Source organism: Struthio camelus, chromosome 2, assembly GCF_040807025.1.
Source record: "Struthio camelus isolate bStrCam1 chromosome 2, bStrCam1.hap1, whole genome shotgun sequence".
In the NCBI taxonomy this organism is placed as follows: Eukaryota; Metazoa; Chordata; class Aves; order Struthioniformes; family Struthionidae; genus Struthio; species Struthio camelus.
In genome coordinates, this window is record NC_090943.1 from 5,095,261 (window position 1) to 5,122,740 (window position 27,480).

Consider the following 27,480-nt stretch of genomic DNA (forward strand, 5'->3'; position numbering starts at 1 on the left):
TAGTGAACAAGAGCCCTGAGAAGTCCACATATTCATGTGCCTTCATGTCTGTCATTAATGCGCCCTGTTAATTTCAAAGTCATCATGGTAACACTTGCAGAAGAAAAAAGTCCTGTAGTTAATTTACATTGGAGAAAATACAATAAAATACATACTTCAGTATTGTAGGACTTAATTACAAGCCAGAAAATCCAAATAATTCAGTCAAGACTTGCCAGAGTTCTAATATGACACGTTGTGCCACTGGTTGAGACATAAGGATAAGCAAAATGGCAACACCCGCTGAGAAATCAGCTCAGCTAACAATGACTGATCCATGCAATAGAAAGAATCCTGTTTGTTTTTTATCTCCTCTTCTTTCATCTGCCAGTTATGGAACATGGTGGTCCTCATGATAAATTTTCAACTTTACAGTTACTTATACAACAACAACAGAAATGCAGAAGCTCTAAGGAAATTTTCTATCCAAATATGGATGGCTAGGGAGGGTAAAACTTAGGCTTTTCTGTCTGAATTAGCCCATCTGGGCTCCCTTTCCGGCCAATAGAGATTATCCTCTTTTTGAGGCTCCCTCTCCAGGAAAGACAACTCACTTGCCTACCTCAACATTCACGCTTACAGATCACAGCACTTCTTCCAATTAGCTAGATATTGTATAAACTGAAACCCTGAGACACTGAAAGCTGTGCAAGCTCACTTCTCTGTTAATCTCTTGCTTTAAACAGATCACCATGCATTGCGCACATGCTTTCGTCTAAAATCTTCTTTAATCCTTCTAGAAAAGGAAAGGGAACCTATATAAACAACATCTTGGGCCCTATGTCACAATGTGTATTCCAAGGAGTCACTGCAGAACTGGAGATGTATGCCTTCCTCCCCCTGCTCCCTCAGACTCTTATCCCACACTCAGGACAGAACTCAGAGACTGGCCCATTTTTTCACAGATTGGGGAAAAGCAAGGAGAAAAATGATTCATTTACATGGAAAGAAGAAGATCCATGCCTGGCAGTTAGCTTTCAGCTGTGAAACGAGACGGCATAACAGTCTGCTTCTTCCAGTTAGTTGTAATTACGCAGCTCCTAAAAAGGAAAAAGGAAGGCAACTCCACTTTTCTCTATTATTTCTGTTGTTGAATCTGACTTGGCAGCTCACTGGAATGGCCAGAAGAGCACAGTGAAAACTTATCCGTCTCATGGCCCTCCCCGTTTGGTAGAGTTTGGCTTCCCTTGCTCATTTCCAAGCCCTGGTGTTCCCACCAAAGAGGTTGATCAGTCTATTCATCTACCAGTTACAATTATTTGGAGGAAAAAAATTATCAAATACAAGCATTGGGAATACAAAATTATTTCCAAGATTCTGAACGTTTTGTAACACCGGAGAGCAAAAACAGCCAGAATGAGAAAATACTTAGCAGTGTTCCTAACAGTTGCCTGGCCCTTCTGCAGCTGGGAGTTGGTCCTTCAGTTTCAGCACCTTTGCTGCTGCTGCCCATCGACTCCAGAAACAGAAAGGGCATTTGTTCTCTCTTGGTACACATAGCAAAATGAAGAAGTATTCCAAACTTTTTCTGTCCCAAGGCCTGGATTCATGTTGCCCGGCTTAGGTATTTGCTTGATTCATTTTGGCTCTTTGTAATGGATTTGCCCTTCTTATACCACTTCACTCTCTCTTTATTTCTTAAGTATCCCATACTTTCTTACTTGTTGGATTTGTTTCCACTACTACCGTTTTTCTCTTCCATTACATTACACCAATATCCTGAGGTGTTTTTCGTTTATTAATTTACTTGTGAAAAGTTGTTATCCCTTAATGATGATCCTATGGAGACTTGTCTTTCCCAACAACTCCTCTTCTTACTGCATGGTTATCAAAATTATTAAGCCTGTAGCTACTAGAATACCTGAACATGAGCCTGAGAACATGCTCATTTTTATCTTGAACTCTGAATCTTTTTTGCTTCTAAAGAGAAAATAAAAAGAGGAAAAAAAAGAGAGGATTTTTGGTCATTATGTTGTAGTTTGGCAAGACATTTGGCTTCTTATTTGCAGATCCATTGAATCAAAACAAGGAACAAGTCTTGAACAAACTAGGCTGACTCCAGTTCCCAGCACATGAGGACTGAATACTGGTTTCCAGAGCTGATCATCTATGGTGCTGCTTATGGCTACTAGTGATGTCTACTCCCTAGACCCGTTATTCTATATGGTTCATTAGTGAAAGACTACACAAAATGAATGAAGAGGTGATTTTTGTGGTTGTTTTGATGCATACTGTATCCATGAGAGGGCTATTTTAATCAGCCACTCAGTGTTGGATCTGATGCTGCAATGCCTGTCCTACAAGAGTTGTCTGGTGGGCAGAAGTTTTGCAGAAGTGGATCCTCCTCCGAGTTGCTCAGATAGTGTAAACTGTCATCAGTAAGCATTTTTTCCTAATCGCTTTGAGCCTCCTATATGTCACTACTCTGGATCTTGAAGCTGTATTTAGCACATAGATGTAGTCATTTTTATTCCAGAGCTGGATGGCATAGTCCATCTTGTCCTCCTCCACACAGGCATAAGTCCGTATCTCTTACCATGCCATCTCCGACCAATTTCCGTTTGCACCTCAAAAGGAAAGGAGAGTGTTATTTTGTGGTCAATTACTGTTAGGGAGAGGACTGGTGGGAAAGAGGTAACTTGTGAAAGGGGGCTAGAGACAGGTAAAATTTAAACATCTCAGTCTCAGGTAGTCACTCTGACTCTGGACTCCCTTTCTAGTTGACAGAGAAAAGTAGGAGCCTCCAGAGAACGTTTCACCTGGCCTATCTTAGCATGCTTGTTCCTCAGAACCAATGAAAAAGTCTAGTGTGGCTAGCTCAGAGTTGGACCTCCGGTGTTCAAAAAAGCATACGAACCTCACTTTACTTTCAAGTAAAGACTCACTTTAGCTGGGTCCTCCCAGTCTTATGTTCCTATTTAATGATTATGGGTCCAACAATCAAAGGTTGTTGTTAGAGCTGTTGCACAGCAAAAAGGAAGAAAGGCCCACTTCCATTTTTAAGTTATCTGATTTCAATTTCCACCTAGTAGTCCTCAGTCCACCTTTCTCTGCTGAACTGAAAAGTCCATCAGCACTAAGTAACTTTCTCCTCATCAAAGTACTTACACTGTGATGCATTTATACATAGTCAAATCGCTTAAACCTCTTCTGAGAAATGAAACAGCTTGAGGTTTCTAACTCTAGCACTGTAAAACATTTTCTCAGATTTTTTTCAGTACCTTCTCCAATTTTTTTAAACATTCAATTGGAAATTATTTCCAGCAATGGTCTCACCAACACTGCCTACAGAATTAAACATAACCTCTCCATGTTGCTTACCCTTTGCCTGTTGCTAAGGGATATCGTCTAGTTTCCAACTGTTTCGAGAAAAGTATAATCTGCAGCGCTCACTAACTTGTGGCTAAGAAATAATATTACCTTCCTATTTAAGACTACGAGGGGAAAATCATCAGCAGTCAGGAAATATTTGCTTTCTGTTGCTAGCAACCACGTGCACTTGTTCACAGTTATATACACTGGGTCCAGATCAGCCACTAAAGCCTGCTTTCACATTCAATTCCCATTAGAAATTTGCCTTTCCAGATGTTTAATAAGAAGAAAATATCTAATTTGAAGGGCTGTATTTATGAGAAGTCAAGTCGGATGAAAAGCTGTTATCTATCACCAGGAGTTATTAGGATTATTAACAGGGTGGTGGGGTGTTATCTAATGTTGCCTGTATTCAGTTAATCATCACTAGACTCTAAACTTGGAAAATGGAGATCTAGTCACTATGGTGACTGTATAGATCAGCTCACTGTAACTAACACAGGCATCTGCATTTGGCCAGTGGAATGGCTCTATAAGCATCACCAGCTATAATGATTAGGGGGCAGGGTTCACCTTCTAACCATACATTTGACACCCTAGAGGATGCCCTATGGGACTGCATATATGGATTAGGACACTCTCCTCTTTTTGGAGTATCAGTTGGAAACCAGTAGACTCGTGGTTTAACCTGAAACTGAATCCCAGTCATAGTCTAAAACAGCCATCATCTCAGCTGTCTTACAATCAGAAAAGAGACAGGAAATCCCAGGGTTTCATCCCACTCTAAGAAACAGAGGATAAATTGATCTGCGGCTTTATGGTCATTGAGGCAACCTGTGTAATTCATTCCAGATGCATCTTTATTATAATATTTTATGATTTGCCCTGATTTACAATTATCCCTGGATGCTAAGGCTAAGTGGAACGACTCCCTGGCCCAGATCTTCATAATCTGTATGGAAATAGATATATCAATGTGAAAAAATACTGTGAAGCTTAATAAGCATATTAAAAAGTACTAGGTGAATATTTTGATACTGGGTAATTATTGTAAATTAAACATTATTTCCAGTTTAATCATAGACCTTTAGTAACTGGAGATCCCTCATCTGCATTTGTACAGGGCTTTTACTGTGGGGTCTGGACCTAGCATGGGAGACCCAAGCCCCACTGCAGTACAAAAACACACAGAAAGGATAAAAACACTAGTTGAAACAGAGAGCAAAGTAGTAACAGCTCGTTTCTCCACTAGATGGCTTCATTCCCATAAAAATATTTGAAATGAAATTCAACTTCATTGGTTCTCATGTTAACAGATCATTCTGTGAAGCTGGAAGATGTGATTATCCACTTATATGAAACTAATTATTAATTGCATATGTCCACCAGTGAAAGTAATATTGTTAAGAAGCCCTTTACCTCTTGGTTCAGGAAACAGTAGAGAACTGCTACAATAAACCCCTGAAGAAGAAGAAAAACAAACAAACAAAAAAAGAAAATTGTGGAACGTTAGCACAATTTGAAAAAAAAAACACTTACACTGTATGGCTTCATGATAGTATTGTTTATGTGAAACAATGAGTATCATTATACATCAGAGTATTGTTACAAAGTGAAAAATTTGGTACAAATTGGTCAATGGGACCATCAACTAACTTGTGCCTATTCATTAAAGTTAGTAAGGGCATATGAATTAGCAGAAACTGGTGACGTGGCAAATTAATTTCTCTTGGGCTTACGCTGGCAAAAGTATGATCCAGTCTACAGCCAAACTTGCTGCAAACTAATTCTTTAGGCAGCGTAAATCAGCAAGGAAACATAGATCTTACAAGGAGATCCTGTGCACAGCACTCATACAGCTTTTCAGTCAATTTCTGTGTCTATGTAGTATATCAGATGACATTAAAAATACGGCTTATTGAATATTTCTGGCAATGCCCTGAACCGAAATAAGCCAGGAAAATCCTATGAAGACAGTGGACCTGGGTGAACAGATACTAGCTAAGCATCTCACCATGTTATGTTGCTTACTTTTTCCTTACATTGTTAGTTAACTCAGTGAAGGACAAATCCAAGTGCGGATGCTCAGGAGTAGGTTCTGCAGGGTGTATTTGGACAGGATTGATCGGTATGGTAGGAAAACCAGGATGGGTTAAATTCTCAGGAGGAATAAATGGGCACAACTCCTGGATCTCCAGTGATACTCACTGGGCTAGTGATGCCATTCAACTATGTATGGAGGGATGTTCTTCCTTGGTAGTATTTTCCACAGATGTTTCCAGTAAGAAGGGAGGAAAGCAAAGGGAAGCAGCCTACTCCTTTATCCGTAACTCAGGTAGCAAAGCGGTCTGGAGGGTAAGACAGAGCAGGCCTGTTGGCTGCTCTAGTGGGCACCAAGCTGCTCAAGCTGTCTACATGCTATTTGTTAATTCAGAGTAGCTGGGGCATCCAAGGTGCACCAGACATTTTGCCTACGTGCACAAGAGGGTACAGTATACAGCGTTCCTCAGGGCACTAGTCTGTTTGGGGCTGACTTCTACATCAGGCACTATTCTGTGTTAGTGTATTCACCTATCAATTTATTTATGGCCAAAAAATTAGAACGGAGTCTGGATCTTCAGCTTTTATTGACCCTGGATGATTTAATGTCAGGCCAAATCAGCTTGATCTTGTCAGAAAAGATGGGGAAGAGCTGTGGACTACCACTGGTAGCACTACTAGCTGTTGGGTAGAAACTGGATTAAATTAGAAAATTTAATAAATCTGATGCCTCTGCAGTGGATTTACCTGAAAAGATCCAATGCAGAGCTCTAAATAAAGTCGGACTCCCAGGCTGGTATATTCCGGAAGAAAATTGAAGACAATATAATGGGTTCCAAATAGTGGAATTAAAAGCAGAGTTGACCTTGAGAGACGCCTAAAGTAGGATATGAGAAAAAGTAAGGGAATGTTAGTTTCCTGAGTTAAGACCGATGGATGCACTACGCAAAAGTGACCATCAGAAGTTAAAAAAAGGATCTAAGTGTCTAGATGTGGAGTTCATATCCCTTGGGACAACAGTACTGCACAACAAGTGTCATAAGAAAATAGAAATACAATTATTATTGCCAATCAGCAATACCGCGTTCCTCTCTCTTCCTATGCGGTTTTGCCGTTTTGTCTTTCTGAATAAGAGTGCAGTTCAGGAAAACACGTGGAGAGAATACATCTTGCCTCAGTTTAGCCACTGAAAATGTGAACATTTGCTTGTAACTAAATATAGAGGAAGGACTACGCAGGCTCCCTCTGTAGTCAAAGTACAGACAAAGGGACCCCTAGAAAGCAATTTATCGTATCCTAAATCAGAGATCTAATATGGATTCAGTGAACAAGTGCGTACTCTCTCCACTGATTATAGCTGCAAAGTAGACAATTAAACTGATATCAACCATCCAAACATGAAGTAGTTATATGAGGTGAGATGAGTACCATGCTTTGTCTAGGTTTTTGAGGAATGGAATAAGGCCAGGAATTCTTGAATTTTAATCCTGTCCAAATTGGGCCTGTTTCTAACAATGAGCATGCTTTTCCTCTGTTTAGAGAAGAAGATGTAGCCTTTTACGGATAAAATCATTGTTCATTCTGTGTTCCAAACTCTACCTGTACTGAGATGAGTTATTGAAGTTGATTTGTCTGGGGTCTAATTTTTTCAGCAAAATTCTGATGATGTTGATAAATAGGATGAAATTAACCTGTTTAAAACATTTTAGAAGAAAAAAAAAAAGACCAGTTACTTTTTCATATGAGTCTCTCCAATGAAAATCATTCTTTGATTTCACTTATTATATAATTTGGGCAAGGTCAATGAGATTAATATAAGATAATTAATAGAAACCCTGTTAGGAGCATTCAAGCATCTTAATACATTGCATTACAGAATCACAGAATCGTTTAGGTTGGAAGGGACCTCTGGAGATCATCTAGTCCAACCTCCCTGCTCAAGCAGGGACCTCTAGAGCATATTGCCCAGGATCACATCCAGACGGGTTTTGAATATCTCCAGCGAAGGAGACTCCACCACCTCTCTGGGCAACCTGTTCCAATGCTCAGTCACCCTCACAGTGAAGAAGTTTTTTCTCAGGTTCAGATGGAACTTCCTGTGGTTCAGTTTCTGCCCATTGCCTCTTGTCCTGTTGCTGGGCACCACGGAGAAGAGGCTCGCCTCATCCTCTCGACACTCCCCCTTCAGATACTTGTACACGTTGATGAGATCCCCTCTCAATCTTCTCTTCTCCAGACTGAACAGGCCCAGCTCTTGCAGTCTTTCTTCTTAGGAGAGGTGCTGCAGTCCTCTAATCATCTTTGTAGCCCTCTGCTGGACTCTCTCCAGTAGTGCCATTCTTTCTTAAAGAAAGTATTCTTTCTTAAAGAAACAGCTGAACTTGAAAGCTTGAGAATTTGACTCTGCTAAGTGAACTATTTTTGTTAATAGCTTCAGTGATTCATAATTTCTTTGTAGCTCATACCATTTTCATTGTTTTGGTTTAAGATGACTATTGCAATAAATTCCAGCTAATATCTTTAGACGTTATGAGTATGATTCATATGGCTAAATATAGGCATTTACAATGAAATTTCTACATCTGAGCTGATCACCCTCCCTTTGTAGTCAATGGAGAGCCAGCCTGCATAGTCAATAGAGTCTGGGGTGGAGTGGGGATGAGTCATCTCCTCCCAACGTAGACATCTATTGTAAATAAGTCAGATGAGTTGCATACTAAAAGTGTCTATTTCTCTTTGTTGAGTCTTTGGAGAAGCAAGAAGCTCAACTCCAAAGCCGGCAAGGGTCAATCCTAACTTGTGAAGCAAATTTTCTGCTAATGTAATCTGGTATAATGCTACAAAAGTCAGTGGAGCTGCTCACCTTTCTACAATCAGAAAGTTTCTCCCCATGCACTTTGTGTGCATGCATACAGCTATGCACGCATCTTCATTAGGTGTGTCTGAATGCTTAACTTGGACTAATAATGTGCACATTTCACCAGAAAGTCCAATCTTATTTTATCCTTCAGTCCTACATCAACTACGTTCCAGTGGAAAAATGTAATCATCATCTTCCCAGTCCCCTGAATCTCTTAATCTCAAACACGTATGTCAGATGAGCACCAAGAGGGAAAAAAACAAGGGAGATGGAAAGAAATGTAGTACTATACTGAAATATAGCAAACTGTGACCTAAATTTAATCAGAGATTCTTCCTTCACGTTGTTCACCTTTACATGCTTTGTGTTATGCATCTGTCCTCCAATTAACCTTTTAATAAATTGCTTTAAGGCCACCTAACAGCTGCTTTATCAAACATCCCTTGAGTTTAATGACATATGGGAGTCATCATAAACTCTAATCATTTGAGGTTCACCAGTTTATTCAATAAATGCCAAGTTCAAGAGCTGTTATCATTATTGCCACCTGTAAGTATAAACTTATCGCCATTGAAAGTCTACATTTAAAGTTTGTGCTGGTTTTAGGCTCTTAGGCTGAAAATTGCTTTTTCAAATACTTTAAGGAAGGTTTAGCCACCTGATTTCACATGAACTGACAATTATGTGAAAATTTTACTTTCTCTGAAGGATTTTTGGTTGTGGGGTGGTTCCCTCGCTCTCTTTTTGGCCAACTTTAGATGTGGGCAACTGATAAAACATTTTTACAGTAGAAATGTTACCATTCCCGTTTCTCACTGCAAACAGCATTTCAGCAAGCAGTAACTAGATTTAAATTTAATTTTTTTCCCCACCTAATTAGTGTTGACAAGCTTAGAAGTAGTCCACGTACCCCAACAGAAATTATAATAGGTCCTTTGATTAGCCACCAGTAAGGAGAGCCTTGATTAATATCCCAACATCTGAGAAAATAACAGAAAGATTAGAAAAGAAGTATAGATAATCACTGCAATCAAGACACCACGTAACAGTAGCAGTGGAATTTTGAATAGATATATTTTTACGGCACATATATTACACCACATATAATTATGTGGCAGTATAGGCATAGCCTAAGTATCCAAATATTTAAACTCTGCTTTGTGTAGTATATATTCTTTGTAGTTTATCCTACCCTTTCCAAAAAGATAAAATTACCCTGAAATGTTGAGTGACAGCCATGGATGCAACAATTCTAACAAAGGGTTTGAACAGATGGTGCCCTGAATTATGCAAAAACACAGCTTTGTTCTTCAAAGCCACTTCTTTAAGACATGAAACATTTTCTCTTTATGAAATAGTGAGCTGCTTCAGAAGCATCAGAAGATACTTCATATCAGAAGTTCCTTAGATTTTACTTTCTCAATCTGTATATCTCATTAGAATCTCTTTGTTTTCCTGCAGCGGAAATAAATGCCTTAGGTCCCTGGGAAGGATCCCCTCCACAATTATATTTGCACCATTATGCGCTCTAACGGAGGTCATAAACCCTATTCACTATATCTGCAGTGGAATGAAAATTTAGAACTCCCATCACAGCTACTTATCTACAGCAGTGATGTAGGGAAAAAAAATGAGGGTAATGCATATTTTTTCTTCCACGTCATTGAAATGGAAAGTCTTCATCATCTTGTTCTTGGTTAACCACTCATATTTCCGCAGAACATGTCTACAGAGCACAGAACTTCGTATTAGGCCCCCAGGGGTGCCAAGGATATATTACTGTCTTAAAAATACAACCCAGCAAGACAGAACCACGTGCAAAATGACAACTTACGCAGTGTCTTCAAAGTAGAATTTTGCTAATATCCATATAAGGGTGAAAAGTGTAGGGAAACCTGTCAGATGAAAAAAAGAAAAAAAAAACAAAAGAAAACATTTAAAAAAACCCTGTAGTTGTCTATATTCACCAGTTAATCCAATTCTTGTCCACTGAAACCCTGGTGTGATGAAACAGATCACCCATTTCCAGAACTGGAATTACCCTTTGTGGCCTGGTTGTGTAACGGGAGTAGCTTTTGACTCACTTATGGTACAAATATAAAAGGAAACCTAGTATGCACGATGGGATGAAACAAGTTGAGGAATTGACCATCTGGTGATCATGCATCACTGTGAGGATGTAAAGGGATACAGAGGTAGCATTGCACACAATTTGTTGTTGCCGTCGAGTCATGAGGTTGTAACCTTTTACCAACACAAATACAATTCACATATGTGATTTCACCAGAAGTCCCTGCTCGCAAACAGCAGATTCAAACCTAGATGTATGTAATAAGTTGTGTTTCTAGCATGACAAAATATTAGGGAGTAGCGTTTACCAGATCCTCAAACAACAGAAATATTAGCAATTCACAAAGACAGAATGCGATCTAATCTACCTTCCTGAAAAGGCAATTGAATTCTTCCTAAAACACAAAGGGTGATTCAGTCTGCTTGGTTGTCAGGCCTGCCTTTACCTTTGCTGGCAAGATGCATGGAGTGCCTTCCTGAATCTGCTGAACATTTTTCTAGACAAGTACCTTTATCTTCCTACGGAGCCCCAGGACTGAGTCCTTTTGGCTTTTCTTTTACACAGCACGTTTTTGGGGACAGGCACTTAATTCCTGAAGGCTAAGTCCCCACAGAAGTCTGAGCAATTCCATTTATTGTAGACTGCAACAAAAAGAGTTAGGATGTTGCAGTCTCACATCTGCTTTTTTGTCTAGTGGATAGAGTTCTGGGTGAGTGCTTTATTCACAAAATGACCATGCAACTCATAAAAATGCCTATTATGCCTTGATATGGACCCATTCTCAGAAGATGACTAGCTATATTCTGCATTATCAGAAGCTCTCAGGATTTCCTGTTAGTTCCACAGAGAAAGTATACCTTACTGAGGTGGTTAGGATAGCTCCTTGGAGGTATCTGTGTTTTCAGTGGGGGGAAGTAGTATCTACGTGAAATGACTGCATGTCTTTCTATGGGTCCTCAAATATACTTAATTTTCCACATATTTCACGTGGAGTTTATTGCCTGCCTTTTAAAAGACTTGATTGTTCTTCGCTAGTATGTGTGTAAAAATAAAAGCAAAGCAATTAGGTAGACTAGATCCCACATCTCGTGTTTTCATGAGATGGATAAAGCCTTTTGGAATATCTTGCTCTTTTTAATTTCGTCTCAAACCCTTACTTACCCCAGCCAAACAGAACAAGCCACCAAAAATATCTTCTTCCATGAGAAAGGGATGATAGTAGTAGACAGTTTAGGTAAAGAGCCTCTACTAGCAGCCACATGAAATTGGTCATCATGAAGTAGTGACAGAAAACAACTGAGATCTTGCATTTGGTCTAGGGAATAGGAAAGGCAAAGTTTCAGCATTACACATGCAGAAACACGATTGCATTGCAAATGAATATAGCCAGCTATAATTCTGGCTGAGATATAAACAGGGCAAGATCTCACAGTTACATATGTGTTAAAAAAGAGATCTTCAGATGCAATACGGCTTTCTGAAAAGTAAGGCTTTAGCCATCCTAGTAGCTTGCCACCTCCACTGGGCTTTCCTTTAGATCTCTGTGCTAGAAATATAGTTTAGTTTTCGAAGCATGTGATTCTCCCATAAATGCACTGGCCTTCAGTGTAGCTTATGCAAGTGGAGTCCAACTTTCAATAGACCTAGGATAAAAGTATGCTCAAGGACCTGTCAATTTTGCTTTCCCTCTTAGGTTCAGTTTTAAAATTTTATGTGTCCAAGAGCAATGCAGAAGAATCAGCCCACAAGAATGGTTTTGAAAACTGCTGGCTTATTGCCGTTTTTCATGGCTGGACCCAAAGAAGCTTTGCTGTTTGCCTAGAACCTTGCATGTCCTGTGGGTTACAATTCAGAGCTTTGCTTCAGAAGATGGAGCCCAACGCTTGCAAAAGAAATGTCTTTAAAAACATTTTTTATGAAGAACTCAAAGGTCTTCAATTTTAGGCCTCAGGCTGTAGAAGGTTAACAGCACTAGAATGCTATTTTCTTTTTTCACAACAAAGCCTCCATTTGATTTAGAGTACTATAGGATCACAAACTACACAAAACACATAAGGGCATGAGATCCAGATGTATGGAGGTAAAACATACTGCATAAAAGAATTAATTAATGGTGGATGCCACATTAAAATATTCAAACATAAGAAAAAGCAGTACTGAAAAATGAAACCATATATTGACATTATGCAAAAAAAACACCAAGTACCACTGTTCCCTGCTTTTCATGTGCTTACTGTAGAAAGGCTGCAATGGTCAATGTCTTCCTCTTGGAAAAGGACAGCATCCTTAATGAAAATGGCAACAGCTTTTAAGATAAAAGTAAAAAAGAGCTGTATGTGGATATAATTTCTGGGACAGCGAAGCCTCCTGGATAAAAAGAAGAAAAGGTCTTTCTTGAAGTAATTCACTCACTTGTCCCGGCATTAGTTCAAATATGCGACAAGGCCTTGTTTCATCTCGGATGCCTTCAGGCACATATAGAAAGAAAACTTTCACCCATTGAGCTCTCCCTAATCAATAGGAACCTTCATTATGTAGTGCAATTCACCCACAGCCTACATCTTAACCTCCTCTCTCCTTAGGTGATGTCAAGCCCCCTTAATGTTTCTGACCTAACAGATCCAAGAATCAGCTTTAGTTCATATTCTGCATACCTGAGCAGGGCTGTCTTTTGGTTAGCATCATTTCTGGCCCAAGGGAAAACCTGCATGTGAGCAATGACCTCCTTGATATTATTTTGACTGTGGCAAAGCAGCTCCCAACAACAAGAAATGCAGAGGGATCCCACACCAAATAGACAGTTTTCCCAGTGAGCGGGGCAATGATTACTTAGCAAGATTGTCCACGTATCAAAATTCAATGGATAATTGAAATTGCATTAAATTGCTATATAGACAGCCTTATCCAGACTACTTCTTTAGTTTACCAAAATTACTTTTATGAATTAAATGAATTAAAATAATAGCTTTAAAATAAGTTAGCACACCTATTTTAAACTCTTACCTTTATTTAGTTAAGATTAATTTTTCTAATTGTTGATAAATACAGATTTTGGGAGGTGTTATGCAGCTTCAACTCTATATCTTCATTTAAAGCTGAAGACTCTTAGCTAAAATGATAATTCATCCCTATTAAAAACTGAATTCACTCTGGTTCTGGTAAATTCAGGGTCACCTAATCTTAAAGCTGATTTAGAGTGCAGAATTTTGTTGCTGAACTGAAATACCAACCCCACTGTTGAACTATAACTCTTTTCTCCCTATTTATAAGTCTCTTTCTGTCCATTGTTTCTTTCTTTCCACTTCTTTGGCTTGGTTTGTTTTTGCAAGGTCAGAGTGGATGTCAGTAAACATATCTGTTGACTTCCAGATATGAGCTAGGAACCGACAGAGGTCAAGAAACTTTCCCCAGGGAAACCTGATTTTCACAATCTAATAACAAAACTCAAAAGTTTTCCTCAAAGGTATAAACAAGTACAAGGAACAAACAAAGATTAATAAAAGAAACCCTACATGACAGTAAACACGAGATCTATAGTAAAAGAAGTGATAAACAACCATTTTTACTCCAAATATCCTAAATAATACCTGAAAATGCCTCATAGGTGGATAGTTCAATGGGAAAGAAGTCATATCAGCTTAGCTAAATTCAGAATCTAATTTCCAAAGCATGTTTTGCGTATAAATATTTCAGTGTTCGTATACACAGTGGTATAGGAATATTGACTGAGTTGCTGACTTCTGCCAAAGGACAATCCGCGTTTATTTCGCAGCTCTGATTCTTCTCGTTTCTGACTTTCTCTGATCATCTTCTTTCATATTTAGCCTCAATTTAACATCGTTAAACCAATGTTGTCCGTCAATTTTACTTTTATTCTTCTAATTCTACACTAATTTCTACGTCTAATGTTGTGTCACATGGTCTAAAGACTATTAAATAAATTAACGTTAGAGGATAACATTACATACCTGAATGCAATAAGAACTGTCACAGCAATAATGAGTGAGGTGATAGATATACTGTATCCTATGGTATAGATGATCTTTATAGTAGAAAAGTAGGATTGCTATTAAAAAAAAAAAAGAGAGAGTGAATTGTTAAATAATTTGTAGTCAAATGAAAGCTGTTTTACTGATTCTATGTTTTACTTTGGTTGATACTTCCAGTCTGTTCACGTCCCTGACTGCCTTTTGGTTCCCTTTAATCCCAAAGCAAAATTCAATGGAAATCAATCATTCATGACTTTTTCATGAAGGCCCATTCTATGGATGCATGGAAATGGCACAACTTGATAAGGAACCACATACGGTTTAGGATGGTTTCAAGCTCATTTATAATATCCTAAAAAACTAAGCCCATCTTCCACAAAGGCATTGAAAAAAAAAAAATTATACGTGTTAATAAACATGGCATTTCACGTTATGCTTTTTCCTCAGCAGTAGTAGAAGGATACTCCTTTTGGCAGCTGGCTGCGTGATGATTACAGAACGCTGCATCACTGTTTCCTTATGTCTCTCCACTTTCCTTCAGTCTCCTTCCTAACTTACAACTTTGCTATCTATTCTTTCACGTTTTCTATTATTTTTCTATTTTGTTTTGAGTTTTTTTTCCCTTTGTCCTTACTCCCAAACTCAGCTTTTACTCAGTCAGATTGTTAATCAAAATCCGTTTCAATTTGAAAAGCACCTCTCTCAGACATGCTTCTTAAGTGAGGATAAGCTGACTTCAATCACCACCCAAGGAAGAAGAAAATAGAATAGATAAAGCCTAGGTAGCAGATCTAAAATTAAAATATAGTTCAGATCTTTCTCTTCAATCTCACATGGCCTGTTTGTTGGGTCCAGTTTCAACATTTCTATAGCCTAACATCCATACAGCTATGCAGTTCATGGTGGGGAAGGACAAATATTTATTTTGAGCCTTAAGTATCCCTTAAGTCATTGTAAAGCTGGCGTTGTGTAGGATTTATTTCATTTATTCTAGGTGTGAAAAAGTTAGCAGTCTAAGTCTGAGCGGATGAGTCCAAAGTAATAAAACGAACAGTGTTATGGCATGGTCATGGGATTGCCTATACTGTTTAATTGTTAATGCAGGAACAATTTTGGCCCAGACTAAATCATAGTACCATAACCAGTGCCTGAGCATGGCTGAGGATAGAAAAGGCCAGAAACTGTTACCAGCAAGTGCTCTCCATGTGTCTGGTCTGTTTCTGAGGGGAAGACTTTAGATGGATGGATATAAGCCATGTTCTGTCCACTGGCTCTGGGGCAAAAAAAAAAAAAAAGTCCCTGGTCTGTTTTATTTACAAATGTAGACGTAGCCAGCTAGCTTCCTGAAGGCTCTTTTTCTAATAGAGGTAAACAAACACCCCCAGGAGGCAACTCTACCCATCCTAAAATGAGCCTATTGCTTTTCATCAGTGAGAAGAAGGAACGTATCGCTATGCTAACCCCAGCATGTGGTACAGGCCGATAGACGTGGTTTAGTAGAGTGTAACCTTTGGTGCTGAGGGCCCAGCATCCACGTTATGTACGTTTCAGACTAGCTGCAGTCTGATCCCATAGGCTGAACTTTTATTATTGCCTGACGCACGAGCGCACTTTGCGGTTGCCTTCCAGACTAGTTTTATCCAAAGGAATCCAGATCACACTTCCCGAGAGTGTTCCTCGGTGTAAACATAAGTGCAGTAACATGGAAATTGCCTTGAAAAACTCAGTCCTGATCCAAACTAAAGCATTTATATACATCCACCCTACAGTGATTAGCTTAGAATCGCACAACTTCCCCCCTCCACACCCCACCCTGACTGGTACAGTTAAATAAGGTGGAAAATGCAAGTAAGTAAGTAAAGGAAGTAAAATAAGGTGCATTTAATCTATCTGGTGGGTGAACCATAGATTGTATATGATTAGCAATATAGCTGACCGTGCAAAATTCCAGCTAGAGCCGGAACAAGGCACCAGAGCTACAAAGCTGTCCAAGATGTCTGGAAGACGCCACTTCATAAGAAGAATACCAAAGCTGTGCTAGATTCATCTTAGTTGTCAACCTCCACTTACAAATCAGAAATGAAAAACACACAAAGCAATAATGTAATCCTTAAGGGGATAAACATGCAGCTGAGAAGTTCAGCTAGATATAAAATGTGGGTTACTGCCAACAGACTCAGCAGACTCATTTATGATTGTTTTTACACCAGAAGTGCAAGGAAGCAATAAAAGAAACGGGGAAAAAAAAAAAAAAAAAACAAGAGTTGCATTTTAGCAATGTTTATTTACAGAGATCAGCAGGTACTGCGTCTCAGAGATTGGAAGGGAAGTTTGAGTTAAACAGCACGATAGCAACCAGCACAAAAGACAGTGGGAAGTCAAGAAGATAAGCATCTCCAGGGCCACATGAACTAAGCTTTCCGCAGCAGGTTCAGTGGTCTTCATCAAATACAGCATAAATGTTATTGTCATTTTCTCTATGCCGGACAAAAAAGAATGATATTTGCCCTACTAATAAAGTCCAAAGTGTGGTATCTAGCTTGTATAGAGTAAAGAACTAGTATTAGATTAGAAAACTGGTCTTTGACCTGCTTAAAGTCTGGTGATACAAATCTCACTCAGCCTGTGGAAACTAATTCCCACCTCCTCTCTATCTGTTTATGTTAGTGGATATTCTTCTGGTTCAGTTATTCCTAGTTTACTCCAAAGTAGCTAATAAGGCAGTAACATAGCAAGCAGCTAATAAGATCAGTAAGTAGCTGATAAGAAAGTAAGTCCTGACCACAACACAGATTTTATATAACACTAACAGGATTGTGATATTCTTTCATAAAATGAGATAGCATTCTCTACCTAGACCCGTTTCTTTTCCCTGAAAGAGTATTTATATCAGGCTAAGCACATCTATATCATATATTTGTACCCCCAGCAGATAAGCTTTATCTGAACAGAAAAAAAATTAGTGCTTGATGCTTAAATGTCACTAAGTCCACAAATTTAACTGAGCTACTAGGTCAATTTCTGAACTGCGTTACAGAGATCCGGATTTTGGAGCATATATTTTATTTCTGCTTCCTTCCTGGATTAGACATAACTGTCCAAGGCAGGAAGAGAAACCAACATCCCCTCTTGCACTAAGATTTTATTGAATTGGAAATACTGGTGTTGAAACAACGTATCTGCTGTACTGTTGTTGTGATGCCATAAAATCATCTTAATGACTGAACTTAAATTCCTAAAGCCGTATTTTATGAAGATTTTGGGTCTCTTCTTTAGCTGATATATCTGTGAACAGGTTCTAACAGAGCTGCACAATTTTATGGAAATTGCAAACAGCTTTACCATTACACTCTTAAATCTGAATAATAAATATCCTTGATAATTCTCCAGAGTAAGTAACCAGATTAAAATTTGAATTACATTCCATAATCAGTAAGAACATTTCAGTTTCAGCTGAGTTGCCTTCCCCAGGGGTCTTCAGGAATAGAAAGGAATCCTATAATGTCAGCACATCACTCACATATATTTATTTAATTAAACTTACTTCTTCAAGCGGAATCTCATCTTCAACTGGACAAGCAATATGGTAGGAAGGGAATGGGTCAGACCAGCCTTTCTTTGTGCAGTTCCTTCTCACTAGCCCAGCTGAAACGGAAGCACTTCTTTTCACCAGTGAAGAGCCACAGACCACAGAAAATAAAATCCAAGAGATCTTTTGATCATATGAAGCCATACCAGGAGAAGAGGACCGTTTGCATTAACATCTTACAGAGCTGATAAGATATTTTACCTGCATACATTCAGATATTCAGGTACAAAACTTTTAATTTTGATCTGGAGAAAAATCATGGGGAGAAATGAGAGGATCAAGGAGACAGCAGTAGAGGTGGGAAGGGGTAAGGAAGAAATCACAGCAAGGGCAAGAAGGTCCGCTGAAAAGGATTGGGAAGCACTGCTCCATCAGACTTCTGCCTCAGTCAGCACCCACCCTTCTAATGCACCATCTTCTCATACCACCTTCCTTGGGCTTATTGTTTCTTTGGAGATTGGAGGCTGGTATAAGCAGTTTGTTCTTGAGGGTAACACATTTTCATTAAAAAAGAAAAGATTTATGAGTCAGATAAAGGATAAGTAAGACAATCTCAGAGCAGGAAATGAAACTGCACAGATGAAAGGGATTTTTCTCATCCATCATTTATAGCTAGCATGTGTCAGGCAAGGCACAAGTTAGGTTTTGCAGTTTTTTTTCTTTTTTTTTCTCTTGTGGAACTGCCAAATCTAGATATTTCCTGGAAGATCATTTCCTCTTTATGGGCTTGCAGTTTGTTCCTGGACAAAGTCATCCAGAGAGCAAGCAGCCATAAAGACATTGAACCAGATTAGCTTGCATAGTCTTGCGTTTGACCCAGTACTTACACTAACTTAATGACAAAATTCTGTGTCAGATGGCCAACTCTGGTCTTAAAGAATAATCACATTATGCATACCTCACCCTTTCATTTCATCCCACACTAAGCAGAGCATAAATCTCATAAAGGCCCATGCTTAAGTTCTGACCCAGGCAACCCCTGTATGAGCTCAGCAGAAAAGTTACCCAACAAGCTGATCCCAAAGCCTGTGGAAACTAATGGAAATCACACCTTTAATTTCAGTGCTTTTCAGTGCAGGGTCTCATCACGGACCAGGGGATTACATGCAGTTGAATGATGCTTAAGATCTGAGGGGAACTGCTAAGTGCTTTCAGTTTCTACGGAAATCTTTCCAGTAATGCTCTGATCCCCGTACAAGGCAGCAATTTATAACAAGTCATCTTTTTTAAGAAATGCGTTTCCCAGGTATGAGACAAAATAATAGCTGTACAGCCATGCTGGTACGTCACCTGGCTCCTTCATGAAGCGAGAGAGGATATCTGGGCAGGGCAAGGCAAGTGTCTCTCCAGCATCTGCCTCTGGCCAGCACAATAACTTGTCCCACGTTCTCTTGCAACCTCAGACAGAAGGCAAAATATGTTTTTAGGCATAATTAAATTTGATCAGAATGAAAGATTTTCTTTTTCTAATTTTGGTCCTCTACCAAAAGGTCCTCTACATTTCTTATAAAAATGATACAGGCTCAATCTTTAATCTATAATGAGATACAAACACCTCCAGAGGACTATTTTCTCTGCTTAAGTTAGTCTGCCAGCTTAAACTGGGCTGAATTTTTAGAGATAACGCAGTAAATGAATTGTATAGTGGAAACGGGAGGAAAAGGGAAACCGGAAGAAAGATCACGCTGTGGTACTTGTTGAGAGATTATCCTAGTTTTAATGATCAGCACACTTTCACACGAAGAGTATGATAGCACTCGGTTATATTGAATTTACCTGACACTAAATATAGGTTAATATGCAAACATAAATATATTGTTAAAATTTCCAAACCAGACAATTCAGTCCTCAAATGTTTATAGAAGACAAGAGACATGAAAAAAAAAAAAAAAAACTGAAAAAAACCAAAGGATAGAAAATAGAAGTCACATATACACACATCTGATCTACCACTAAGATCAAAGCTAAAGCCTCTACCCATCTACTCAAAGCTAGATATCTGCTTGGGGCTGATCAGCTCTTTAGGCTTCATTGACTGTATTGGTATATCTCCATTAACCACAGTAAAAGCGTAGACCTTAATCACATGCAGGCACCTGTACATAGATACCTAAATGCAAAAGAATAAAATCAGCAAACCCTTCCATTCCTACATATTCATCTCCCTGTAGCCACTTTCCAACCTGTCAATCATTCTTTCTGCACACCCTAGCACTTATACAAGACAAAACGCTAAGATACAGTAGCTTTTGCAGTCAGCCCTTCTGCAGGACGAATATCTGAAAGATTCAATTTCTATCTTCTAACATTTCTTCAGCTCTTATTTATTAAGGAGATGGTTTCAGCCCTCTTACCCACTGCATTTAAGACTTTTGTCTTTCTGAAGACGCCAAATTTTCCTCACAAAGCAGGTGCCCTGCCCTGTGCTCGACTGGCTATAGCAAGCAGGGAAGAGCTCTAACCTGCAAAAACTGCATGAGTTGATAGATATGTCTGCTTCACCACTGCTATTTGAAGCTGATGGACAGGGGAAATAGCGGGACTAGGGCATAAGGATTCACTCAGAGATATGGACTGTTCATATCCAAATGTGAAAAAAGGTTGAAAAAAAGAAGTGTATGGGCATGGGCAATGAGCGTAGATAGAAGAAGAGCTGACCCAAGCACAGGGATGGGGAACAATAAATAAAACATTCAAACTCTTTGACCTACACACAGAGCACACTCCTTATCACATGTCAGGAGAAGGAGGGCACATTATCAACATGCTATGTCCTGACTCTGGTAGAGTCTCACTTCTCCATCACTCTTTTCAGCCTTCACTCATAGATACCTGATGTTGCATTTCCACGTGCTTCTGAGTCCTTCAGACATTCAACTTCCTTTTTCTTCAGCTCAATTATAAAATCACATTCTGGATGAACATTTCCAGTGACCTAGAGCAAGAAAAGTTTAAGATGATTAGGAATAAGGAGTTGGGAAGATTCTTATGAGCCATTAAGTCCAAACCCACGCTTCTGCATCTAACAAGGTTGCATTAAAGAGGAAGAGCACTGGTTTAGGGTTTAGCAGTGAAAGTGACTCATAGCCCTGCCTGCTGACAGACGCCGTCTCTCCACAAAATGCTGAATGTTTTCAACTGATGAATCTAGCTGAGCTCTCCCAAAGTCAGCTGAGCTGGGCTGATTTACATTAGAGCAGATTCATAGTCAATGTAGCTGTTAGAGAATGGAGTTAAGGCTCCATACTGGAAAGTTCACAAGTTTTCTTGGGTTTTGTTTAATGCAAGACTTTGAAGACTTTCCTAGAGCCCAGGTTTGAGTGCAGGCCTCATTTACACCATGACTTTAGTTTCTTCTAAGTCTAGGCCCAGGAAACCAGAGTGTACTTAGAAGGACCTTCTCCTAACAGTGAAGGAACCAAAACTGCTGGGCATACTGGAGAACCCTCCTGCTCCTCAACATAGACATGTCCTTGCCAGCCTTCAACGAAACATCTTGGAATCATGTATCCTTACTGTAAAAATTGTCTTCTGAATGGGCTCTCCAGTCATTCACTCTAGAAGGAACGAATCTGTTCTTTCTCTTCTGCTTCCTATCTTTACACAGAGTGGGATGCAAAACTCCACTGTTTGGAGAAAACCGCTGAGCAACAGTATTTATTGTTTTGGTGTAGAGAAAAAGTTGCCATCTAGAATTTTAACAGCAATAACCTCCTTCCTGCTCTCTCACTTTGGTTGCTGTGGTCTACATGTTTACATGGACAGCACAAGAGAATTTGAAGGGACCCCGATTGCTGTGGGTGTACCCTGTGCAGCCGTGCAGGAGAGCACACACACCTTCTCCACAAAGAAAGCACTGCGTGCCTTGCCCAGTTGTAGCTATTGTCTCCCATCCCGGCAGGCCAGTTGCAGTCAGTCACACACTCAGCTCAGCTCTGCTGCCTGACCGTGGGTGCCCGTGCATTGTGTGTGTGTGCATATAGCTATACACACACACACACACACACACACAAGAGGAAACAAAATCAGGATGAGAGGAGCGCAGTGAACAGGTGGCTGGCATATGGCTCGGTTTTGTTCCACACAAGGACAATTAATATTCAGGGAATTTGGGAAATAAATAGCTTGCTTTCAGGTCATTCAGAGGGCAGAACGTAATGATTCTAACAAGCCAGTGTTTCCCCCCCATGTTAATGTCCTTATCCCATACTGATCCACAGAGCATTTGAACCCTTTGTTGGTTAACTGTAGGCTCCCAGCCTGCTCGTTAGGACAGCGCTGGATTCACTGTGCACCCCGTGCTGTTCTGGGGCTTGGATCCTGGCAGTTGAAAATGGCATATACCCAGATATGTGTATTTCAATGAGCTATTCTGCTTTCCATCTACTGTCCTTTTAGGTTTTCCTGCTAATCTAGCAGGCAGCTTATCTGATATTTCTTCTCATGCCAACATTTATTCCTCCTCTCCTGATACTTGCCCTGGACAATGAAAGTTATCTATGCTGAGAAGCTCATTTGCCTTTGTATATGGAAGTTGTTGCAAAAAGTAGCTCTATTAGTCATCAGAAAAAAACAGCCATCCCATTTACTGAAGAACTATTTTACAGTGTTCTCTTGGTTTGGTGAACTGTGCCCAGAAAAATCTCAGCAGGCAGGAAATGTGCCCATTTGCATGGTCCTAAATTATTTCTCCTGGCAAAAAAAAATGACTAGATTTATTTTGCCTGTGAAAACTATTTTCGCTCACTGAAATGTTCATGGCAAGAACAAAGAATGTTTGGCTTGCTCACCAGTCCAGATTTTTTTATTTTCTTTTTCTTTCTAAGTCTCCAAACTCATAAGAACACTTTACCTCAAGTATCTGAAAGAAAAAGGTGAGGCTGATCAAGTGCCAGGGATTTAAATTATTACCACCTCCTCTAAGAAGCCCTGACCTTAAGAGATGCTCTCACAGCCTGTATTCAAGTTAGTACTAACTGCTGCTTGAAGGAACACTGTTATGGCAGAATACAGGCAAAATACACTGAAAAGATTTATCCCACTGCTGTTCAGGCTCTGTTCTAGATATATCCACCTCCCTAGGACATCTGTCTCTATAAAGACACAGAATCAGGTTCCCAGACACTGCAAACACATCCCATAGACTTACTTACTCAAAATCATTTTCTGTTCCCTTCGCTTTTACCATTCTCTGGAAGCTCCAAACCACGGAAGAGAGGTGTAAGCCGTTATTTCATACAAGAGTAAATGTATGTGTGTGTGCAATTCAACACTATTTGGTTTCTGCATCAATGGAGATGTTCAAATTTTAGACATTTACTTTTGGATGAAATGAACTATGCCTTGTGCTCCATTCACTAGGATCCCCCTTAGTTTAAAGGAGTCCATGATAACTCAATCCGATCTTGGCTCCAGCACTGACTCAGATGAATCCCACTTACTACACCTACTGCCTGTATGCAGGCTTGTGCACAGATCATCTCTGCAGAGCTATTTTGCCTGGCAATAAAACAGGTGTTTGTGGCTTCTCGGATCCCCAGAGAAATGAAACTCCATAAAGTCTTTTTTTTTTTTTTATTTTTAGTTTAATTTACTGGTTCACCCATGCTAGGTTTCTCCTTGTAGAAACACCCTTTATATAGTTCACAGATAGACACAGGCACAGAATCACGGAGTCACCAAATGGCCGAGGCTGATAGGCACCTCTGTACATCATCTAGTCCAAGCTCCTGCCCAAAGCAGTGTCAGCTAGGGCAGGTTACTCTGAATCTTGTCCAGCTCGGTTTTGAGTATCTCCAAGGATGGATACTCCAACACCTCTCTGGGCAACATCTTCCAGTGTCTGACCACTCACACAGTTAAAAAAGGCTTTTTCTTGTGTTTAAACAGATTTTTTTTGCATTTCAGTTTGTGCCCATTGTCCCCTGCCCTTTCATTGCATACCTCTCCCAGAGGGCAATTTAAATTACCTAGGAGGCGAGTTGTCCTCAGGACAGACTACTCTCTCCAAAGACTAGAGAGTCATCCAGCCTTGGATAACTGCCGTCTTACTTTAGGCTCTTCAGTGAAATATTTAATATTGTAGTGGATAAATGTGGGATCTCGCACCTCAGACAGCTGCCTGTGTTGGGTAAATGAGGCAAAACAGGAACCCCAAGTTGATTTGTTTCTTTTTCTTAATTCTGGAAATTAGTAGAGGAAATATGAATTAGAGGTTCTAGCACTTTTCATGATTGCTTAGATCCATGAAGCTGGAAGAATGTAAAGTACAGCTTCTCTAATAGACTCTTAATAGACAGTAGATGAGATCTGCAGGCACATCTGTCCTGTAGACCTCACTGTAGTAAGAAAGAAATCCAGACGAGCATGATCTGTGATGTGAAAAGAGGAAGACGGAGGTTTCGCAAACAGATATTCCCTCTTCAAATGAGTGACTCGCTGGCCTGCAAAAAACTCTTCTACTCATTTGTGATCCAGAACCCAGATTCTTGTCTTGAGGGTGAGTGAATACAATCATTTCATAAAGCTGAGCAGAACATGTTTGTCTCCTTGTAAAAATCTGCTGTTGCCTGTTGAATTGTTCAAATTTTTAAGAGCCTGATGGTTAAAATAGTCATCTAGGTTGTAGCGAACCTAGGTTCAATTACTTACCAAATCTGAGAAGTTTCAAATTTTCATTTACCATTTTTCAAGAGAACCTGTATCTCAGTAAGCCTTAGTTAGGAAGCAGGTTCTTAATCACGCAGTCTGAAACAGTTTTGCATCCACATACGCAACTTTCAAGTAAAAAAATGGGATGTATCTGAGGAGTTTCAGTAACTGTTAGCAGGGCTTAAAAGAGGAAGAACTGAAGGAGGAGGGGATAGATGGATAACACTTTGGAAACTCATTGCCCAAAGTCCATGCCAGTTTAAGGATATCAGTTTTGGAGCTAATCTTTTAAAAGTCAGATTTTTCCATGTTATCTACTGATTTATCATTACTGATGGGATAATGTGGGGCCTCTTAATGATCCATGATTTTCCAACAGGTTTGCATTCTCAGAGCATCTATAGTTGTCCACCAGCTCACACCAAACTGGGTGACAAACTCACGGGATACTAGGCACCTTTTAAGGATTTCGGCATGTAGAAAAGTCAGCTACGTGTTCACGATGTTTCCACCTGCATGGCAGAGCACTGACAGCCTTTCATTCATGTCCACTTTAACTAATATCCTTAGTTAATTGCTGCAAAGAATCAGGATCATGTGAAAAAGGCAGAAGCTAAAAATATCCTCTGAGCACTAGAACGCTTTCCAGATTAAAGAATTGAAAAGGGAGTTGATATGATAAAGGAAGGATGGTTTAAGCCCAAGCTGAGCTGCTGACAGGACCCTGACGGCACTAACTAGCCCCCTGAGCCTGTGGTAGTGCCCGACGCCCAGGGCTGCCCCTGCTACCCTGCTCCGTCGGGGCGGTCTTCTCAAATAACGGCATACAAGAACCTTCTCGCTGATGTGCAAGACCGAATCAGCAAATGAAGTAAGCAGTGATATATTCCAAATAGATGTGTTTGTGGTTGTGCATCCGTTAGTCACTGTATTAAGTGAAGCTGTGGGTTAGCATAACCACTGAAAATCAGGCTGATCTTTAGTCTTGTTAGAGGGCCCCAGGAGAAAGTCTTTTTCATGTCATTAAAAAAAAAAAAAGAAGAAGCCAGATCATGCTCTTAATATGGACATGAAATCCACACATTGGAAAGAAAACTTATTTCCTTAACTATTCTGGGTATTTTCATAGCATCATGAAAAATTTCTTACTTGAATGTGGTTTTCCTCTATTTTCTCTCACGTACATCAGAATAACACAACACTTGCATTCTTTTCACACTTCATTAAGTACCATGCAAGCAACGAAAGCAAAAAAAAAAAAAAAAAAAAAAAAAAATCAGTCTATACAAGCTGAAAGCCAGCCTCTTAAGCATTTAAAGCCTCTCCAAAAGTTGACTTCAACTCTTCCAGGGAAAGCATACTATTAAGTTACCCAACAAGGAAAGCAGAGGGCTTTTTTTCCATCATTTTCTAGTCAAAATAACAGTTATTTGCCTATCCTCTGTTATAATAAAACATGCAAATACACACCAGGAGATTTATATCATACACTTCCACATAAACATATGTTTTGATCCCACTGTAACCAGTGCAATTTTGTAGAAGAAAGTACTACCTCTCTAAGGTAAACGGGGCAGGTTCTCACAGAGACTTTCAGAAATATTATTAACTAGCCGCACCGCATCCTGCTACTCTGCTCATGAGCGATACTACTCCTGTGATCACGCTACAGGGAGCTGGTTGCAGAGAGGATATAAAGGAAACCATAGCCTCGCATTAGTAAAAAGCATTTTCAGTCATTTCACACTTCTGTGTTTCTCTCGACCCACAAAGAACCGGCTGCTGTGCAGCCCCTCACAAAATGATCCTTCAGAGAAGAGCGTCTCTGAGCTGTGGTTCCCAGGGAAGAGGAAAGGATATAGCAAAAGGATCAAAAAAGGAAGATGCTGAAAATGTCATTGCTCTCAAAAGCGAAGGAAATATCCTTCCCTCACTTTCCTTCCACACACCTTTCCTGATATTGATATGATCCTGAATTCTGGTTCACCTGTCATTGCCTGAAGTAAAATATCAGTAAGAGGTTTTTTTTTTTTTTTCCCTTTCTTTTATGTTACTGGACTTTTCTGATTCAGGCTTAAGAATCCTGCTGGCTCAACTCATTTGTCACCTGTAGCATCTCAGCTGCTCACACATTAAATAATGTTATTGTTACCCAAAAAAGCAGATGAAGTGATAACTAATAAGACTACATTTGCTGAAATTTAAGAAAACCCTTTCAAAACTTGGCTGCTCTGTTGGAACAGCTCTCCTCCAGTTTGTTCTTTTTTGTCTCTATCTTTTAAAGTCTACATGAAAATAATCCGTGGCCAATAATGTTGTTTCTCCTTAGTGAATGTGTGATATGAAAGCAGTGAAGTGCATTGGTACACAGATCCTACAGCATGTGTCCCTTCTGCCACTGTTCACACTTTACACAGCATCTTGCTTTGTTTGACTGGAATTCAAAGCAAATAAAGAGAAAAGATAGTCATGCAAAGAGGTAAAGCTGTATCTGACCATCTGCTCTGAGAAGAAATTGTGCAATTATTGAAAAACAGTAAAGCAAATGCTTATTTCATGCAACTACTTACAAGCACTGCAAGACTCAGGGTGTACAAAGCGCAGTAGTATAAGACACTAGAGTTCATTTTCCAAAGCAAACGTCAGACTTCACTTCTTTAGCCCTTCTAAGCATCTTTCTCTTTCTTTTCAGCTTCCTCTTCTCCTACTCAGTTGCTGATCTGAAGCGTTTATCTTTTTGCACAGAAGTGACGTAACAGCGCAGCTAAGTGGGAACTAAATATTAACAAGTCTCTAAGCTGTGATTGACTTGCTTTCCACTCTTTTGACCTTGCTGAATGCTCAAAGATAGGAATGGATGAGTTGAGTGATCGTTCTCAAGATCATGAGAGTTCCTGGCATCTCCTGGAGAGATCCTCAGTTTTTTTTG

At 39.6% G+C, this 27,480-nt stretch overlaps 1 protein-coding gene across 2 annotated transcripts; it reads right to left on the bottom strand.

The window, feature by feature from the left end:
* Positions 1 to 395: 395 nt before the first annotated feature.
* On the bottom strand, positions 396 to 27,261 carry GHRHR (growth hormone releasing hormone receptor). 2 transcript variants are annotated; one of them, XM_009673396.2, is made up of 13 exons: positions 27,122 to 27,261; positions 20,733 to 20,835; positions 19,191 to 19,298; positions 17,856 to 17,956; positions 14,291 to 14,388; positions 12,557 to 12,689; positions 11,484 to 11,637; positions 10,086 to 10,146; positions 9,162 to 9,231; positions 6,991 to 7,082; positions 6,139 to 6,268; positions 4,771 to 4,812; positions 396 to 2,606 (listed from the first exon to the last, which is right to left on the bottom strand). In XM_009673396.2, the coding sequence occupies exons 1-13, from the start codon at positions 27,176 to 27,178 to the stop codon at positions 2,484 to 2,486; spliced, it is 1,272 nt and encodes a 423-aa protein (XP_009671691.1). In that variant the 5' UTR covers positions 27,179 to 27,261; the 3' UTR covers positions 396 to 2,483. The 2 variants fall into 2 exon arrangements, with proteins under 2 accessions (XP_009671691.1, XP_068789903.1); XM_068933802.1 differs by having other exon boundaries at positions 17,856 to 17,973; positions 27,122 to 27,253.
* Positions 27,262 to 27,480: the final 219 nt, after the last annotated feature.

Excerpts from the sequence above, each read along its gene's own strand:
- GHRHR (XM_009673396.2), bottom strand. The coding sequence starts at position 27,178 with ATGAACTCTAGTGTCTTATACTACTGCGCTTTGTACACCCTGAGTCTT. Across the intron at positions 20,836-27,121 it reads CCCTGAGTCTTGCAGTGCTT|GTCACTGGAAATGTTCATCC; the intron begins GTAAGTAGTTGC and ends TTCTTGCTCTAG. Across the intron at positions 6,269-6,990 it reads AATAACTCATCTCAGTACAG|GCGTCTCTCAAGGTCAACTC; the intron begins GTAGAGTTTGGA and ends ATCCTACTTTAG.